General features: G+C 43.8%; 1 protein-coding gene across 1 annotated transcript in view; it reads right to left on the bottom strand.

Moving 5' to 3' along the window:
* The window catches only part of ldhd (lactate dehydrogenase D), a 17,873-nt gene extending 783 nt beyond the window's left edge, over positions 1 to 17,090 (bottom strand). The window contains exons 1-11 of the mRNA XM_083655198.1: positions 16,956 to 17,090; positions 15,262 to 15,374; positions 14,834 to 14,975; positions 14,022 to 14,163; positions 9,892 to 10,051; positions 8,187 to 8,386; positions 6,964 to 7,092; positions 5,997 to 6,124; positions 4,919 to 5,009; positions 2,772 to 2,883; positions 1 to 1,892 (exon numbers count right to left, since the gene is read on the bottom strand). The exon at positions 1 to 1,892 is cut by the window's left edge and continues 783 nt beyond it. Of these exons, the coding sequence (XP_083511324.1) occupies positions 1,712 to 1,892; positions 2,772 to 2,883; positions 4,919 to 5,009; positions 5,997 to 6,124; positions 6,964 to 7,092; positions 8,187 to 8,386; positions 9,892 to 10,051; positions 14,022 to 14,163; positions 14,834 to 14,975; positions 15,262 to 15,374; positions 16,956 to 17,030 (1,473 nt within the window). The 5' untranslated portion in view covers positions 17,031 to 17,090 and the 3' untranslated portion in view covers positions 1 to 1,711. The remainder of the gene's footprint in view (positions 1,893 to 2,771; positions 2,884 to 4,918; positions 5,010 to 5,996; positions 6,125 to 6,963; positions 7,093 to 8,186; positions 8,387 to 9,891; positions 10,052 to 14,021; positions 14,164 to 14,833; positions 14,976 to 15,261; positions 15,375 to 16,955) is intronic.
* Positions 17,091 to 17,965: the final 875 nt, after the last annotated feature.

Below are 17,965 nucleotides of genomic sequence, written 5' to 3'. Positions count from 1 at the left end.
AAAGAGCAACTGAATAGAGCGCCAAAGTCAGGCCTACTTCCTGCTTCAGCACACGCACCAGCGTCGGGGGCGGGGACATGAGTGGCGGTGAACAGCAAAAGAGAATCATTTTTGAATTAGGGGCCTGATGGGAAGGGACATGACTTTGGCTCAAGTCTACTTTGGAATTTTATATCCTCAAATCATGTAATAATAATAATACAGTAATAATAATAATAATTATTATTATTATTATTATTATTATTATTATTATTTGAATTTAAACATGGAAATAAGATCCGTTAGCTATCTAGAGGGGTCAGTAGTCAGATAAAAAGCTTTGTATTTATATTAGTGTCTTTTCATTAAAACAAAAATTCACCTAGAATCCATTCAAAATGCAAGAGAGTGTTTTGCAGGTCGCAAAACGCAAGGTGCACGGAACAGCCTTTTTTTGTTGATTCGCTTACAGTTAAAAAAAAAGAGCAGCTTGCTCTTGCTTCTTTTGTTACTAGGCAACCACCGAATCACTGTCCTTAGCCCAACCGCTATTTAAACATCTATTTAAGCATTTATCATTAATCTAAACATCTCCATAAAACATGGGCAGGCAGAGGGCACTTACTGACAAAAACAAATCGAAAATCTGTCAATTTGAAGTTTCCTTGATAATCGGCAAACGGAAAAATCTGGCAGCACAAAACTCTTTGTTTTGAATCGTTTTTGAATCTGATTCTTTCCTGAATCGTTGCGGTCTTCTGGTAGGTAAATCCAGCTTGTATAATCTGCCCATCAGCGCTTCATTTTAACGAAATATCAACTTTTAGATTTTGTTCCCACTGCAGTTTAGGGTTAGGGTTAGGGTTAGTCCACTGCAGTTTGGTGGAAGAGGATAGTTGAACGCAACTAAATGCTTTTCTGCTCTGTCTGATCGGGGGCCTTAATGAGTGCAGTGTGTTTACCTCCTGTGTGGTTTATACTTTCCAGTTCAGTTATGACATGTGGTGTTGTTGAGCACTGGTATATAAAAAGTTAAATTTTTGTGTGGCTCTACACTCATACAGTACAAGGCCCAATTACACTCCATTTTCATACAAAATTAAATGTGCCCGTTTCAAACGGTGTAACCGTCACTGCCCACATACTTCCATGCGTCTTTCACATCGGTATCATGTTAAGCAACACAGCCACAAGTAGGCAGTAGATACTCAAATGTGTGTGTCTGTGTGTGTGTGTGTGTGTGTGTGTGTGTGTGTGTGTGTGTGTGTGTGTGTGTGTGGTACAGCTCCGTTTCATCCGCATCCGTAAGCTTTCAGAAAACTTGTAGAATTATGCATACTTGCAGCAACCCATGTTAAGGGCTTGCCCAGGGGTGGATATGAACCGCCGACCTTCGGCTTGGGAGTCAAAGACACTAACCACTCCGCCAAGAGGGAGCTGATTAACATGCCTTTAACATGGGGAGTGAGTTTAACCAATCCACTCGCTACCACACTGCACTCACGAGGAATCCGCGCTGATTCACCTCGGTTACATATGCGTATCTGTATTTAACGTTGAGCATAATTGGGCCTTTACTGCCTTCTGCAATCCAAATGACAGAAATCCATTGTAGCGACGGACAACTTCAATCCCTCATCGAACCGCGGTTCCTCGGGGGTATCCTCAGTCAGTTAGTCAGTCGCCTGTGGAGAGAGTCCCTCAGAGAGTGACTATGCTGCCCGTGGCTCTCCTACGAGTCAGAGGGCTCCAGCACTTTCCCAGGATTCATCAGGTTCCTGGGGTCGAGGGCGTCCTTGAGACCCTGCATGGCCTGGATGGCCGCGGGGCCCATCTCCTCACGCAGGAGGGCCCTCTTCCCCAAGCCCACCCCGTGCTCTCCTGTGCACGTCCCGTCCATGGCCAGGGCTCGCCTGCAGGGGGCAAAGCAAGGTGTGACTTTGTTTTTATTACATCAAAATAACTCAGCGCCGCTTCGGCTGTTGAAGCAGACCAGCGCCATTTGATTCTGTTGCAGTCATCACAAATGAGATGGACTTGAACATCACAGTTATACAAGCTCTCCATTGAATTTTCAATCAACACTTAAAGGTCAGCACTTGGAATCAATATTAGAAAAGTAAAAAAAAAAAAAAAAAAAAGCCGTGTCTGCATCAGGGAAGAGCTGAGAGTGAGTGAGGTGAATTAGTGTGGAGAGGTGTGAACAGAGCAGCAAGGCTTAGGCAAAGCAGAGGGAGGATTAACGACAGAGGAGATAACGAGGAGACGTTGTGCGGTGGAGAGGGGAGCATCGTGCGGTGCAGAGGGGAGCAGGCGAGGCCCGTTTGACTGGCTGGGATCAGGGCAGCTTGGAGCGTGAACGCCCCCTTAAGACACTGGGATCAGTGTTGTCATCATGATAACAGAAGAGTCAATGCTAGTTTGATACCGATGCGAGAGATTGAATTCAACTGTGAATTTGACAAACATTTCATACTTTCAACAAATGATGATGTGCAAGGAGAAATTCCACTTCGACATCAAGTGTGAGGAGGGGGGCGATGTCTGGATTGGAAAATGTTAGAGAAGGAGAAAGATTGGAGTAGGATGGAGCCTCCATCTGATGACCAGGAACTGCAGTTTTTGGTCATTCCTTGTTGGCTTAAATTTTCAGAACCGGGAGTTGGGGCTTGGTTGCTTGTGACAAAGCTCTTCAAGTAACTGTCATGACAAAAATAACTGCAAAGGTGAGCGGTTCAGAACCAGCCTACCTGGCTTCAGAACCAGCCTACCTGGCTTCAGAACCAGCCTACCTGGCGAGTCTCTCGGTGAAGAGGTGGACCCTCTGGACCTCGTCCGGGTCGTTGGGGTCCAGCACCATGATGCAGTGGAAGTTCCCATCGCCCACATGGCCCGCTATGGGACCTGAGGGCAGACAGCAAGCACCCGCTCATCATCAGCACACCATCATCACCCTGGAAAACACACTGTAGAGTTTGAATGAACAAGTGCAAACCTTTAAAAGGAGAATTTCGGTATTTTTCAACCCGGACCTTATTTTCACCTTATTTTTCCAAATATTGTGATATTTGATTTTGTCCATATCGCCCTGGCCTAATGCAATTTAATATCACCTCCTTAATTATACAGTCTCTCCATAAGATGTACACCTGCCAAAAGTTATTATTATTAACACAAATAAAGGAATTAAAGGGAACGTTCGTTCACAGAAAGAGACATTCCCCATGGAGGCACGGTCCCTGATGTTGAATCCTGCTCACCTGTGAGTCTGTTCATAACTGAGGTGTGTACACTCTGCTCACCTGTGAGTCTGTTCATAACTGAGGTCTGTACACTCTGCTCACATGTGAGTCTGTTCATAACTGAGGTCTATACACTCTGCTCACCTGTGAGTCTGTTCATAACTGAGGTGTTATACACTCTGCTCACATGTGAGTCTGTTCATAACTGAGGTCTGTACACTCTGCTCACATGTGAGTCTGTTCATCACTGAGGTGTGTACACTCTGCTCACCTGTGAGTCTGTTCATCACTGAGGTCTGTACACTCTGCTCACCTGTGAGTCGGTTCATAACTGAGGTCTGTACACTCTGCTCACATGTGAGTCTGTTCATAACTGAGGTCTATACACTCTGCTCACCTGTGAGTCTGTTCATAACTGAGGTCTGTACACTCTGCTCACCTGTGAGTCTGTTCATCACTGAGGTGTTATACACTCTGCTCACCTGTGAGTCTGTTCATAACTGAGGTGTTATACACTCTGCTCACCTGTGAGTCTGTTCATAACAGGTGTGTACACTCTGCTCACCTGTGAGTCTGTTCATAACTGAGGTGTTATACACTCTGCTCACCTGTGAGTCTGTTCATAACAGGTGTGTACACTCTGCTCACCTGTGAGTCTGTTCATAACTGAGGTGTGTACACTCTGCTCACCTGTGAGTCTGTTCATAACTGAGGTGTGTACACTCTGCTCACCTGTGAGTCTGTTCATAACAGGTCTGTACACTCTGCTCACCTGTGAGTCTGTTCATAACTGAGGTGTTATACACTCTGCTCACCTGTGAGTCTGTTCATAACTGAGGTGTTATACACTCTGCTCACCTGTGAGTCTGTTCATAACTGAGGTGTTATACACTCTGCTCACCTGTGAGTCTGTTCATCACTGAGGTGTGTACACTCTGCTCACCTGTGAGTCTGTTCATAACTGAGGTGTTATACACTCTGCTCACCTGTGAGTCTGTTCATCACTGAGGTGTTATACACTCTGCTCACCTGTGAGTCTGTTCATAACTGAGGTGTGTACACTCTGCTCACCTGTGAGTCTGTTCATAACTGAGGTCTGTACACTCTGCTCACCTGTGAGTCTGTTCATAACTGAGGTGTTATACACTCTGCTCACCTGTGAGTCTGTTCATAACAGGTGTGTACACTCTGCTCACCTGTGAGTCTGTTCATAACTGAGGTGTTATACACTCTGCTCACCTGTGAGTCTGTTCATAACAGGTCTGTACACTCTGCTCACCTGTGAGTCTGTTCATAACTGAGGTCTGTACACTCTGCTCACCTGTGAGTCTGTTCATAACTGAGGTGTTATACACTCTGCTCACCTGTGAGTCTGTTCATAACAGGTGTGTACACTCTGCTCACCTGTGAGTCTGTTCATAACTGAGGTGTTATACACTCTGCTCACCTGTGAGTCTGTTCATAACAGGTGTGTACACTCTGCTCACCTGTGAGTCTGTTCATAACTGAGGTGTTATACACTCTGCTCACCTGTGAGTCTGTTCATAACAGGTGTGTACACTCTGCTCACCTGTGAGTCTGTTCATCACTGAGGTCTGTACACTCTGCTCACCTGTGAGTCTGTTCATCACTGAGGTCTGTACACTCTGCTCACCTGTGAGTCTGTTCATAACTGAGGTGTTATACACTCTGCTCACCTGTGAGTCTGTTCTGAATCAAGTCTTCTTTCGTCTCCACTACGATCTGAGGCAGACGAGACAGAGGGACACACACATCAGTGGCGTAGGCCTGCGGAACACACACACACACACACACACACACACACACACACACACACACACACAGGTAAGTTAAGGTCACAGAATTGGAATTGCATCAAATGGCTGTCTTTTACCATCATTGCCCTTGAAAGCGTTCCTAAAGTGTGACAAAAGTGCCTCAGGGTGGTAATGGGGTCGGTGTAGCTCAGGGTGGTAATGGGGTTGGTGTAGCACAGAGCTATGAGGCAATCCATATCTATACAGTGTAATATTAATTACCCTGTTTTCAGCAGTGAAAGGCAGTGTGAACTTGGGCGCTAATGGTATTGTTTTCCCCACAGTGTGTAGTAGAGAGAGGTGTAATAGTGTGGTTAGCGATAGGGCTGGGCGATATGGCAAAAAAATATGATCACAATTATGCGTTTCCATATTGATCAATATCAGTATTTATCACAATATATATTTTTGCTAATAGTGTGAGTATGCTGCGTAGCGGTCACATCAATAGAATACAGAAGACAAAATCACCAAAGACAATTCAAAAGTACCGTCCAATATATTCAACACACACAAATCAGAAAGACCTGAGTGACAAACATGATGTCGTGTGGCTAAAGTTGAGACGTGTTCAACTTGGCGGCCCGGACAGTGCGCCAAAACGGTCCACGGCCAAAACACGTGGAAGTTGGAAACTCTCATTAGTGTTTTGCTTGCACCTTTATCCTGCCTTTTCGACACAAAAAGGCCACTGTGAAAAAGGCCTATATAGCATAAAATTTTCTCATTTACCATCAAGGTCAGAATTACATCCACCTACTATGAAAGCAAATGGGGGAGACAGCCTATGACCATATCTGTGCATCCTGTTTAACCCATTGATACCTGATGCAGCATTTGTGTGTGTATCCCTTTAAGACCGTCTTAAAGGGATACACACACAAATGAGGGATATACATGCAAATGCTGCATCAGGTATCAATGGGTTAAGATTTGCCAATAGCCAGACTTGACTCACCTTGCAGCCAGGTCTGAGCGCCAGAGCAGCATACCAGGCGTCATGGCGGGCTTTCCACAGGCGGTTGCGTGTTTCTGCGTCTCTTGCCCATTGGAAATCTGAACCGCCATTCGCCTGAGTGATCTCCTCTACGGAAACACAAACCAACACGGGTGAGCTGACACATCATAATGATGCTGTAACCTCCAACATCTCCAGCCTCTGATGTTGCACTTTGGATGTTTGCTAGACGGGCAGGCACTTTCATGTTCTGAGATGTCTATTGTAGTGTTTTCATTAGGTCCTTGTTGAACTGTCTGAAAAGTCTGTGGAAGTTTCTGCTGCTGCTGCTGCTGCTGATGCTAGTTTTCACTGCAGTTGCATTGGACGTTTGATTTTTCCATTTCACTACAATTCAAATTGTGGAAGCTTTTGGCTAGCTAGCAGCATAAGATGAATTTCAGCTTCCCTGGTTTCCTGAGAAGGTACTGTAAGTTGTGTCATTTTAAAACAGTGGATTGTTTAATGTAGGTTTTGCATATATTGATTATTTGACTTCTTTGCTGCAAGTTGCCTTCGTTGAGGATGTGAGTGTGACGTTAGCATAGTAGGCCTCACTAAGTGTTATGCTATCAATCATGTTAGTTGAGCTGCAGGTGCGATCAAATATTGATTTTATTTATCACTTATATTTTCAGGTAGCTTTTCATTTTTCTACCAACCCCTTTGTCTTCACAATAAGTGGTGTTGCTAAAAGATGAGGGTTGCTCTCTGTATCCATGTTATTTGTGATGCTAACGGCTAACAATCATTTAACTAACTAGCAGTTTAAATGTAAAACGTATAACCCTAACCCTAATCCATTAAAAAGATTATTTGTCACAGATAGTAGGTTTTCAACAACAGCAATATGTGACTTCGGTCCTAGTTAGAATGTCCCCTCTGCTTTACAGCAGCTTGTGACTGAGACACACACATACACACACACCTGTTGTGTCGACCTGCTCCTCAAGACTCCTCTCGGTCCCGTGGAACTCCAGGAAGAGAGTGGGGCTGACAGGGTAGGACAGAGAGTTGAACTTGTTGCACGCATCTATCATCACATCATCTAGAAACTCTGGAACACACACACACACACACACACACACACACACACACACACACACACACAGTCACATCTATCATTAGATCATATAGAAACTCTGGAACACACACACACACACACACACACACACACAGTCACATCTATCATCAGATCTAGAAACTCTGGAAAACACACACACACACACACACGCACGCACACACACACACACACAGTCACACACAGGTTTTGTCTTTCTTATATCTTCTATTGTTTGAATTGCTTGAAACTTGATGCATGAAGAGAAGACTTGAGACTTGACTTGCATTCTGGTAGCTTGGACTTGAGTTTGATGACTTGAAAAGGTTTCTAAAGCCTTGACTTGAGATCTTGTGTTTGTGTAAATGACTTAGATTGAAAGTGATGAGATTTGTTCCAGCAGACGATTGAATTTAAATTCTGTTTTCTGAATTTGTATGGAATGATCGAATTTATTGACGTTGAAACTGATGATAGAAATCAAACTCATGATGCTCTTAACAAGGTTTTACCCTATTAAAACCATACTGCATTAAAAAAGTCCCGGGTATTTTGTGTTTTGTTCTTAAAGAATTTAAATTGAGATTGGACTCTTGTTTTGACCTGACTTGGTTTTTCTACATTTAGACTTGAGGGTGACTTGGGACTTTAGCAAAGTTGACTTGGTCACACCTCTGGATGCGATATCTTCCAGCTTGAGTATACAGATAGATCTGAAATATGGTCACTGAACATTTTGAGCTTGTTGTTACTGTAACATTGATTTTATTTATTTATATATTTATTTATTTGATGTGGAGAAATAGAAAACTTCACGTCCAAGTCCACCAACCCACCCTAATGTGCAGTGCGAGCACTGGTCTCCGGTCGTTTTGTCTTGCTGACAAAATAGCTGTTCAGCAGCTGACGTGGAAATCTCCCATTGTGGACCTTCTGACGAGCACACGATCAAACAGACAGAGAGTCGGACAGAGGTGAGCAGATCCTTCATCGACCATTTGAATGTCTATTCTCCTCAGATGTTGGTCTTAAATACACTCAGGGAGAAAGCCATTGATCGGGTCATGTACTGTAACGATGGATTCTCTCACCGATGCGAGCGATGGGTACTCCTGCCTGTAGGATCTGCACGGTGCTGTCCACCGCAGCCTGGACGGAGGAGAAGGAGCAGACGGCCGACACCATGGCCTCTGGGACGCCGTACAGACGTAAGGTGGTCTTGGTGATGATCCCCAGGGTGCCTTCTGAGCCCACAAACAGGTTGGTCAGGTTGTAGCCTGCCGACGTCTTCCTGAGGAGGAAAGACATGGACCTGAATTAGATGCTTTAAAGCCCTGCCTGGGAAACCCAAAACCACAATAACCTTCCAATTATGTAATTTAGGGCCTCATGTGCATAATAGTAAGCATCTAAAAGTATTAGACATTCGTTTCAATCAGTACAGTATGAATGAAATCTAACTATGAATATCACGTGAAGTATAAATACCAGTAGTTCAAAGGGTCTTACAGCAAGGAACTGTTTACTTGGGATAATTGGTTATCATTGAATGTAACAAACCTACTAAACTACTGAATAAGTCATATTAACTCTTCAATAACCTTATATTTTGATTGATTGATTGATTTTCTTTATTTAAGTGTCATGCTTCGAATGAAGCCCAGCCCACATGGGCTTACAGGACACTTTTACTGTTCATCATTTAAACAAACAATGATCAAAACATAAAACCAACAGAAAACACCCAAAATACATACAGTAAAGTTGTACAGCATGAAAACCACCACCTGAACCTACTTAAAGAGCTGTGCTTGCCTTCTATTCCAGGCCCTAGAGATAAAGTTAGCAGTCTTAAATACCTCAGTCTTAAACAACCACTCCAACTTCTGGCCATCATCTGCCCAGAAGAGCTCAGGTCTTTGCTTTTGCATTTCGTCAAATAAGGAAATCCTCAAATCATCATATAAAGTACAATAAAACATGAAATGAAACTCATTTTCAACATCCTTTAGATCACAGACACATTGCATATCCTGTTCTCTTCTGGTATAGCTGTGAACCGCCCTACTTCAATGGCAAGAGGCAGAATACCAATTCTCAGCTGAGCACATAAAGACCTCTGGTTTCTGGTTAGAAAGGAAGTGACATAGGGCTCAAGACCAAAACACTGCTTCATCTGAACATATGATCTAAGCTTAGGTTTAGACCATATGTCGTTTGCCCATCCCTCTCTGTAATTAAGAGATAACTTTTGTTTCAACATATTAACATTACAGCAAAGCATGTTGTGAAAAATATATGCCAGGTCTGCCTCTCTAAGAGTAGAACAAATTTCCTTTATCCAGGGGTGACTATGAGCCTTGTCCCAGTTGAAGACCTTCTTTGTTAACCTACTCTCTGGCATATTAATGAAGCGGTTCCATAGCCGTATCATTTCTCCCTTTAGTCTAATCTCCACCGGTTCCCAACCCATATCACCCTGTATGGCAAGAATAGGGGCAAATGCATGCAAGGAAGCATCTTATGGCTCTATTCTGGATGGAATTTACTTTTTTGGCATCCTTGCAACCCCATACTCCAGCTGCATAACTAAAAATGGGACAAACACATGCTTCATAAAGCTGTGAGTATGTGGAATAGCCAATGTCTTTACAGAATTTCACTTTACCTATTATTGAGCCAACAGCTCTTCCTGTTATAAGTAGTTAACCTTATAAGGTTAACTACTTATAATAAAAAATTAAAGAGTAAATTATGCATGTCCAGGTATATGCTTGGGGTGTATTGCTGGGCTACCTGGGTCGTCGGCCCTTGCCGGCCGTGTGCAGGATGGTCCCGTCAGCCAGCACCACCTGCAGGTTGAGAACGTTCTCTCTCATGGTGCCGTAACGCACTGCGTTGGTGCCGGACGCGCTGGTGGCAGCCATACCACACAGAGACGCGTCGGCTCCGGGGTCTGGGGACGACAACAGCACATCACTAGTGTGCTCCTTTAATACAGATGGAAGACAAATACATATAAGCACAAAAGACAAAACACATGTAGTCTTACCCAATCCTATACTAGTAATAATACAGTCACTTATGGAAATCTAGTTCTATTTATAGGGAGTGGCTACAGGTTAGAGTAGCAGGCTTCTGCCCATCATTTTAGTTTAGTTTAGTATATTCAAATTATATTGGATTGTAAATAACAGTGTGTACATACAAAGCATACACATGGTTAAAAACAATCAAGGATAAACACAATCAGTCCAGGACGTATTTCCATTGTGGTCCTCAAGGTGGCAATCCAACATACCATACCATACCGTACCATACCATATCATACCATCCATTACCATACCATAGCATCCATCCATCCATACATCACAGTTATATAAAATGCAGAGTAGTGCAATACATCCCAATTGACAACTTAAGGCCCAATTATACTCTACGTTAAATACGGAGACGGACAGAGCCTTCTGTCCGTACTCTGCGTTCATTTTGTGCACATTTCTGTCTGTCCTCTGAAAGCTTACAGATACGCATGAAACGGAGCAGAACCACACATACACTCACACGTTTGACTCTCTACTGCCCACTAGTGGATGTATTGCTTAACATGATACCATGATACGTGAAAGACGCATGGAAGTAGGTGGGCACTGGACACTGGGCAGTGACGATTACACCGTTTGAAACGGACGCATTTATTTTCGTATGAAAATGGAGTATAATTGGGCCTTAATACAATACCAGCACAATATGGAAGAGTTAAGGAGTAACTAAACCGTGCCCAAATCTGTGGTGAAGCCTCACCTCGAATGGTGAAAAGTAGGCTAGTGAACTGGCCGTGTGCTATAGAGGGTATGCATGTGATGTCACAGAGGCAGAAGTCACTGTGGGGTCACACCCACTGAGTCACAGCAAGACTGAGCTTGAATGCAGTAATCAGCCTAGATAAGTGACACCTGCTGCTCAGGGAGGAACTTGACACTCGTTTTGACACTCATTCCCGATTGAGGGGGCGTGTTCCAGTGGGTGTGCATACTGCATACCCTCTATTGGCTGGTCTTTGGTACCAGATGATGTCACCTTCCATAGAGTGTAACATTCACTTCAGCAATGAGAAAACATTCTTGGTAGACGGGGATAATTAGAGCTGCAACTAACGATTATTTTCATTGTCGATGAATCAATTAGTCTTTTGGTCTATAAAATGTCACAAAATGGTGAAAAATGTCATCCTCAAATGTCTTGTTTTGTCCTGACCAACAGTCCACAACCCAAAGATAATCAGTTCACTGCCACAGAAGACTAAAGAAACCAGAAAATATTCACATTTATGAAGCTGGAACGAGATCATTTTAGTATCTCCCCCCGTTAAGAATTTGTCTAATTAATCAAGTATGATTAATGATTAATCCGATTAATCAAGTATAAAAATAGTTGCCAATTAATTTTCTGTCAATCAACTAATCATTGCAAACAGCTCTGGTGAGAATTCACAAGATTAAATATTGAGAAATCCTTTCACTGTATGTGACTGACCAACGGGGAAATGGCAAAGTCAGCATCAGTCCAGTAAAATGGGCTTTTTCATTCTCCTCATAACTTTCATATCAAACACCTGGTAACATCTGTCTCATTGCTGTCACTGAGGATAGTGTTGAGAACCTTGCTTGTCACACCCAGGACTTGAGGGAATGGCTGGAGAGGAGATAGAGAAACGTCTATGAGGAAATAACATCCATCAGTCAGGATGGAAGTCCCGGTGATATAGTGAGGTCATCTCCCAACAGGAGGGCAGGGTTCAAGTCCCCGTACGGCCATACCTGTCAAAAGTCTCCTTCAGGAAGATACTAAGAGGTGCTGCGTGTACAGTATCAGTTTAAAGGGACAATCAGTCATATTCTACTGGCTCCTTGCACCAAAATGACCATAATATATCAGCAGTGTTCGGAAGTGTTGTTGTTCAAGCAGTCCAAACTTTCCAATTTGATGGAAATGGTCCACACCACCAGGCATATGGTTAGATCACCATATGACTCCCGAGCGCAGCACTGCTGCCGCTCACTGCTCCCCCAGGGGATGGGTCAAATGCGGAGAACAAATTTCGCACTCTGAGGTGTGCGACAATCAGTGGGACTTTACCTTTACCTTTACACCCCAAGCCCACAATGGCAAAGCCCGCTCCAAAAGAAAGCGAACACTGCTGGAGCATTTCAAAGATGAGGGAGGTAGTGGAAGACAAGATTTCCCAGGAGGATAGAGGTGTAACGACGCTGCAGCGTGCCTTTCTTCTCCTAGTCATCTGTGGTCACTGGGTCCCTTTATACATCTCCACAAAGTCCAAAAGAGCAAGCATCTTCTCCCAAAGCCAATGTCAAACACAGTTCAGGTGAACAGTATGCATTTCCAATCGGTCAGCAGATGAGCAGTCACAATATATTTGACCACGTCCATATTAAGGCACTACATGGACACAAATGCATCTTCAGGTCATGGGTCGACAATGGGTCAACTCTAGGATCTAAAGATACTCGAGGAGGACAGCTGCTGTAAGTCTGTCTGAAACTGCTTCACCAGAGCTTAGATCGGCCAATGTCCAAAAATGTGCGTGTAAACCATTTATTTGAATTTAATTGTTTATTTATTTATAAATTCATCATTTTAACCTGATCAATCCTCTTCAGTAGCTATAGGACTCTGAAAAATGTCCAAGACCTTCAAGTTGGCTTAACATTTGTTGGAAAAGCAACCTTTGATGTAGCTAACACAGCAAACGTTAGCTCCAGTGTTTCCCCTGTAAGTCGTTCTTACACGAGGGGGGGGGGGGGGGGGGGGGGGGGGGGCTTGTCACTCTTTCTGTGACCACACGTTGCTATTGGTCACTTCAGACATGAAGGTGCGTCTCAGCAGAAATGCAATTTAAAAAAATCTTGCACATTTTCAGCAGCAGCACCATTACTGAATGAGTATAGAGACACTACAGAAAACACTATAAAAAAATGCTTTAGCATGGTGGGTCATGATATTAGTGGTGGCCTGTCACAGTGTAACATGTATAAGGGAAACACTTGCATTAGACTTAGACTGGCTATGCATAAATATCTGTCAATTTACAAACTGTTGCAAGCAAGTGGCTTAACATGTTCCCAGCCATTGACATGATATCACGTCAATCCTCACCGTCATGTGATAGATGGCGCTCTTAGGCCACTTGATGAAATGCTACTCTGCACTTCCGGAGTTTCCCAGAAGTCACGGTTATTGTCAGACAAAACCAGCAGGCAGAGAAAAGCAACAATCTCCCTTCATGAGGAAGCTCCATGAAACACCTCCACCTCCTGGTGCCTCAAAGTGCTGCACGAAGCAGCTATTCCCCGAGCTCCACGCGCTGTCACACGGACTAGTGACAGTCACTCAAAGCTGAAGGATTTTTTTCACCAGACGCTGGTAAACGTACAAAAAACACTCCTCATGTCAGGTAGATTAGTAATCCGGTTTGTGAGCCCTCACATCGTGTACATTTCAGCCGTCAAATATGCCCCCAGACCTCCAGACAACGAGCACCAGAAGCCTCCACGCCCCCGGGTCAAGACGAGAGAGTGACCCCCATCTCCCCTCCCTGAGCGTGGGGTGAATCTCCCCCTCGCCCCGGCAGCACCACAAAAATGCATTTTTCTCTGCTTTCTGGGACAGATGTGCGTTTTCGGTGAAAACGACCTACATTCAAGTGTCATAAGAGAACGGATGAAGGCAGAAACAAACTTTTTTCTCCTATGAAAGTAGAGGCTTTCGTCTTTCTTTTGAGATATTCAGTGTTTACACAGTCATAGAAGAAAATACTCTGTAGGTCTTGGAAGATGAGTGAAAATGATTAGAAACCCTGACGGGGGAAAGTGTTAAGGGTGTCGGGACTTGTTCTCCACACTGACCGACAGGGAACCACAGGCCGGTGTCTCGGAGGTAGGAGTTGAGGGCCTTGCGCGTCACGCCGGGCTCCACCGTTACGTCGAAATCCTCCTGGTGGAGATCCAGAACCTGGTCCATGTTCCTCAGACTGAAGCACACACCACCCTGAGGGGAGGGGGGAGAAACGTGTAGTCGTACACAGTAGGGCTGGCCAATATATCAATACGATATGGATATTGCGGTATGAGACTAGATATCGTCTTAGATTTTAGATATGGTAATGTGGCATAAGTGTTGTCTTTTCCTGGTTTAAAGGCTGTATTACAGTAAAGTGATGTCATTTTATGAAATTACCAGACGGTTCTATTCTGAGTCATTATATCCACATGACTGATAATTATTGATCAAAAATCTCATTGTGTACATATTTTGTGAAAGCACCATTAGTCATCCCTACAATATTGTTGCAATATCGATATTGAGGTATTTGTTCAAAAGAAATATTGTGATTTTGTAGATATCGCCCAGCCCTACATCCCACATGTGAACAAGTGAACATTTAGCCCACTTCTGAGAAAATACCGAGATTATCGTATTTCACCAGCCTAAAAATACATAGATATGATTTTTGGTTCATATCGCCAAGCCCTAATACAAGTACAAAGGCACACACATATTTGCATACCGCCGCCTACATTTCATTTATAGTTTTGGTGCATTTCCATATGGTACATCATTTTTTTTTCTCACTCATGTTCTACTGCTGTTAATTTGCACACCTGGAGATCCTATATTTTCATTCCCACGCAAACAGAAAGGGTGTCTCCTCTCTGACCTTCAAGGCGCTGACCCCTCCCTCCAGGCCTGTTCCAGTGCCAAAGGGGATGATGGGCAGGTGGTGGTGGTAGCAGATCCTGGCCAAGGCGCTGACCTCCTCCACACAGCCAGGAAACAGCACCACATCTGGGGGACGACATCTGGACAGACAGCAGCACAACCACCAACCTTATTATTTTCCAGGTTTCCACTGTCTGAGCCCATTGTAGAATTCAGAGCTTTGTGTGACAGAGAGAGAGGGAGAGAGAGTGAGAGAGAGAGAGAGAGAGAGAGGGAGAGAGAGTGAGAGAGAGAGTGAGAGGGAGAGAGAGAGAGGGAGAGGGAGAGAGGGTGGAGAGAGAGTGAGAGAGAGAGTGAGAGGGAGAGAGAGTGGAGAGAGAGAGAGGGAGAGAGAGTGGAGAGAGAGACAGACTGATCTACATGTACCTGTGCACAGACTCGTCCTTGCCGTGTTGCTCTCTGACAGCTTCACCCAACAAGACGGCATCCTCCCCACACACAGACCTGAACGCTGAGACCACCCTCTGTAAACCAGCACTCTGCACGCGCACGCGCACACACACACACACGCACACGCACACGCGCACGCACACGCGCACACACACACACACACACACACACACACACCCACATGCACACGCACACGCGCGCACACACACACACACAAAGCAACCATTAAGTGAGATGGAGACTGAGAGAGAGAACATTGTACACAGCTGAATTGAATGGTAATGGAACACTGAAAAGTATGTTCTAAAACATGTTCTAGTGCAGTGGTATGCAAGCTTGCCCTACTCAGGAGCCACATTGACAAAGAAAATCTTTGCAAAAGCCACAAAAACGTCCCTTTCCTCCCTTTATTGATTTAGATTGTATTTATTTATTTAATTGAAGTATGACATAAAAGAGCCACAACTACCCATAAAGGAGCCGCATGTGGCACTGTATCTAGTAGTGCATCATAATGTTGTCATATATTGTTTGGTTTTGCTTACCATAGATTTGGAATGACTACATTTGGATTCATTGATATAAAAATTGTGCTATGAGAATCATCAAGTTAATAATATAGCACAGCTGTCCCAACTTGTTCACAGTAGAGGAACAGTATGCATTAGTTTGTTGCTGATGTGTTACTGACACTGAACCCAAACATTTCGAGTTGTCAGTCACTAAAGTGCACAAGCGGATGTCTGTGTGGGCACAGTCCGTGTGTCTGGAGAAATTATGCCATTTCCCGGGTTCACGCATGGCCACTGTGTCCCTTATCTTATCTTTCACTGGCTTTACTGTACACAGCCTGTACTGTGCACTGCATGAGTGAGCACACAACACCCAGCAGCCCTGCGCTGCTGTTGCACTGCACTGGCCTTTACAGACGGGTGACGAAGTAAAGCAGAAAGCAACATAAAGTGTCTGTAAGGTGTTGGGCCCTGTGCCACCAGAACAGCTTCAATGCATATTTTGGCATTGATTCTGAACTCTACTGGAGGGATCATGATGGAACACTATTCTTCCAGAAATATTCCCATATTTGTGGTTTTGAGATGGCAGTGGTGGAGATCGCTGTCTCGGTCCAAAATCTCCCATAGGTCATCAATTGGGTTGAGATCTGGTGACCGCGAAGGCCAGCATAAGATTCACATCATTGTGTTTTTCCTTTCATTTGTCACCCGTCTGTAGCTACATAATACCTGACTTGATACAAAGTTGCCTACACTGATACAAGTAGGCTATTTGTTGCACTTTGCCGTGTTGCACACCCCTGGCTGTAGTTACACTATAAGTACAGATGTGGTACCCTGTAGTTACACTATAAGTACAGATGTTGTTACCCTGTAGTTATACTATAAGTACAGTCTTGTTAATACTATAAGTACAGTCTTGTTACCCTGTAGTTACGCTATAAGTACAGTCTTGTTACCCTGTAGTTACACTATAAGTACAGTCTTGTTACCCTGTAGTTACACTATAAGTACAGTCTTGTTACCCTGTAGTTACATGGTTATTTTGCGGGCTGTATTCTAAAGCGTTACCTCACTTTGTTGCTATTTAGTTTAACTCTATGTAACTATGTTTTCATACTCGTATGAAGCTAGGCTATTGTAAACTGCACTTACTCTCGCAGTGTGTCCTGTTCTGATGCTGCGGCGCTGCACTGCAGCAGGCAGGTGAGGGAGCAGGCGGGTCAACATGGTCACCACAGCCCGCTGAGCACCGCCAAGTGACCGACCTGTGACAGACTCGAGTCTACACTCACCTCACCACCATAGACTGCTGCTTGACAGGTCAAACCACTTTGCTGTCGCTTGCGAGAACTACAACAAAACATCCGGTTCGGTTTTTCAGAATAAAAGCCTTAACAACGTAAACGTCCAGAGAGCACAACAAAAAACGTTGCACAATAAATGACACATTTAAAAAATAGAATACAACTATAAATGCACGTCATATTTTCATATGGTAATAACTGTCCCATTATTTTTGATAAAGTAACCATTTAGATTTGAATGGAGAACAAACACGTTATTTGTATTTATTTTTTTACTACACCTTTCATTGTTGTTGCTTCGATAAGATTTTAATGGCAATGTGCTTCCGGAGCAGATAAGCAGCTACAACAGTGTACACCCATGGTACAACCAAGCTAGTCGGAATAAATAAATAGCAACTTCCCTCCAGGAATTTTCAAAATAAATCCATTGTAGACAGTGTGACTTACTGTCTGGTACCAAGATGCCACATACTGTAGGGCTGCAAAAATGCGTAATTAATTATACTAAATAAATAAATGTACTTTGCAGTAGGCCAAACCATTGAAAATGTAATTTACAATGCCATTTCACTTGCAGCCAATCCAGTTTCAACTGACAATCGAGAAGTGCAGCTTGTGGATGAGAATTGAAAGTTCAATTACTGAAACTGAATGACATCAAGTAAATACTGTACTAGTTCAGCGCGTTCTGAATGAAAAATGAAATGAAAAATGAAAAGGCAAATGTTAATACCTTTATTTTGAAGTGCCAATCGCCTCTTTTCCGGTCTTATTCTGGTGAACTCTGGCTAACTTGACGGAGCTTGCAGTAGGATTAAATTACGTGATGCCTCTTTCCTGTCTGACGGTGGCGCT

Source organism: Poromitra crassiceps, assembly GCF_964638095.1.
Source record: "Poromitra crassiceps genome assembly, chromosome: 18".
Taxonomy (NCBI): Eukaryota; Metazoa; Chordata; class Actinopteri; order Beryciformes; family Melamphaidae; genus Poromitra; species Poromitra crassiceps.
Note: the sequence above shows the minus strand (reverse complement) of the source record. Positions and strands in the feature narration are given on the sequence as shown.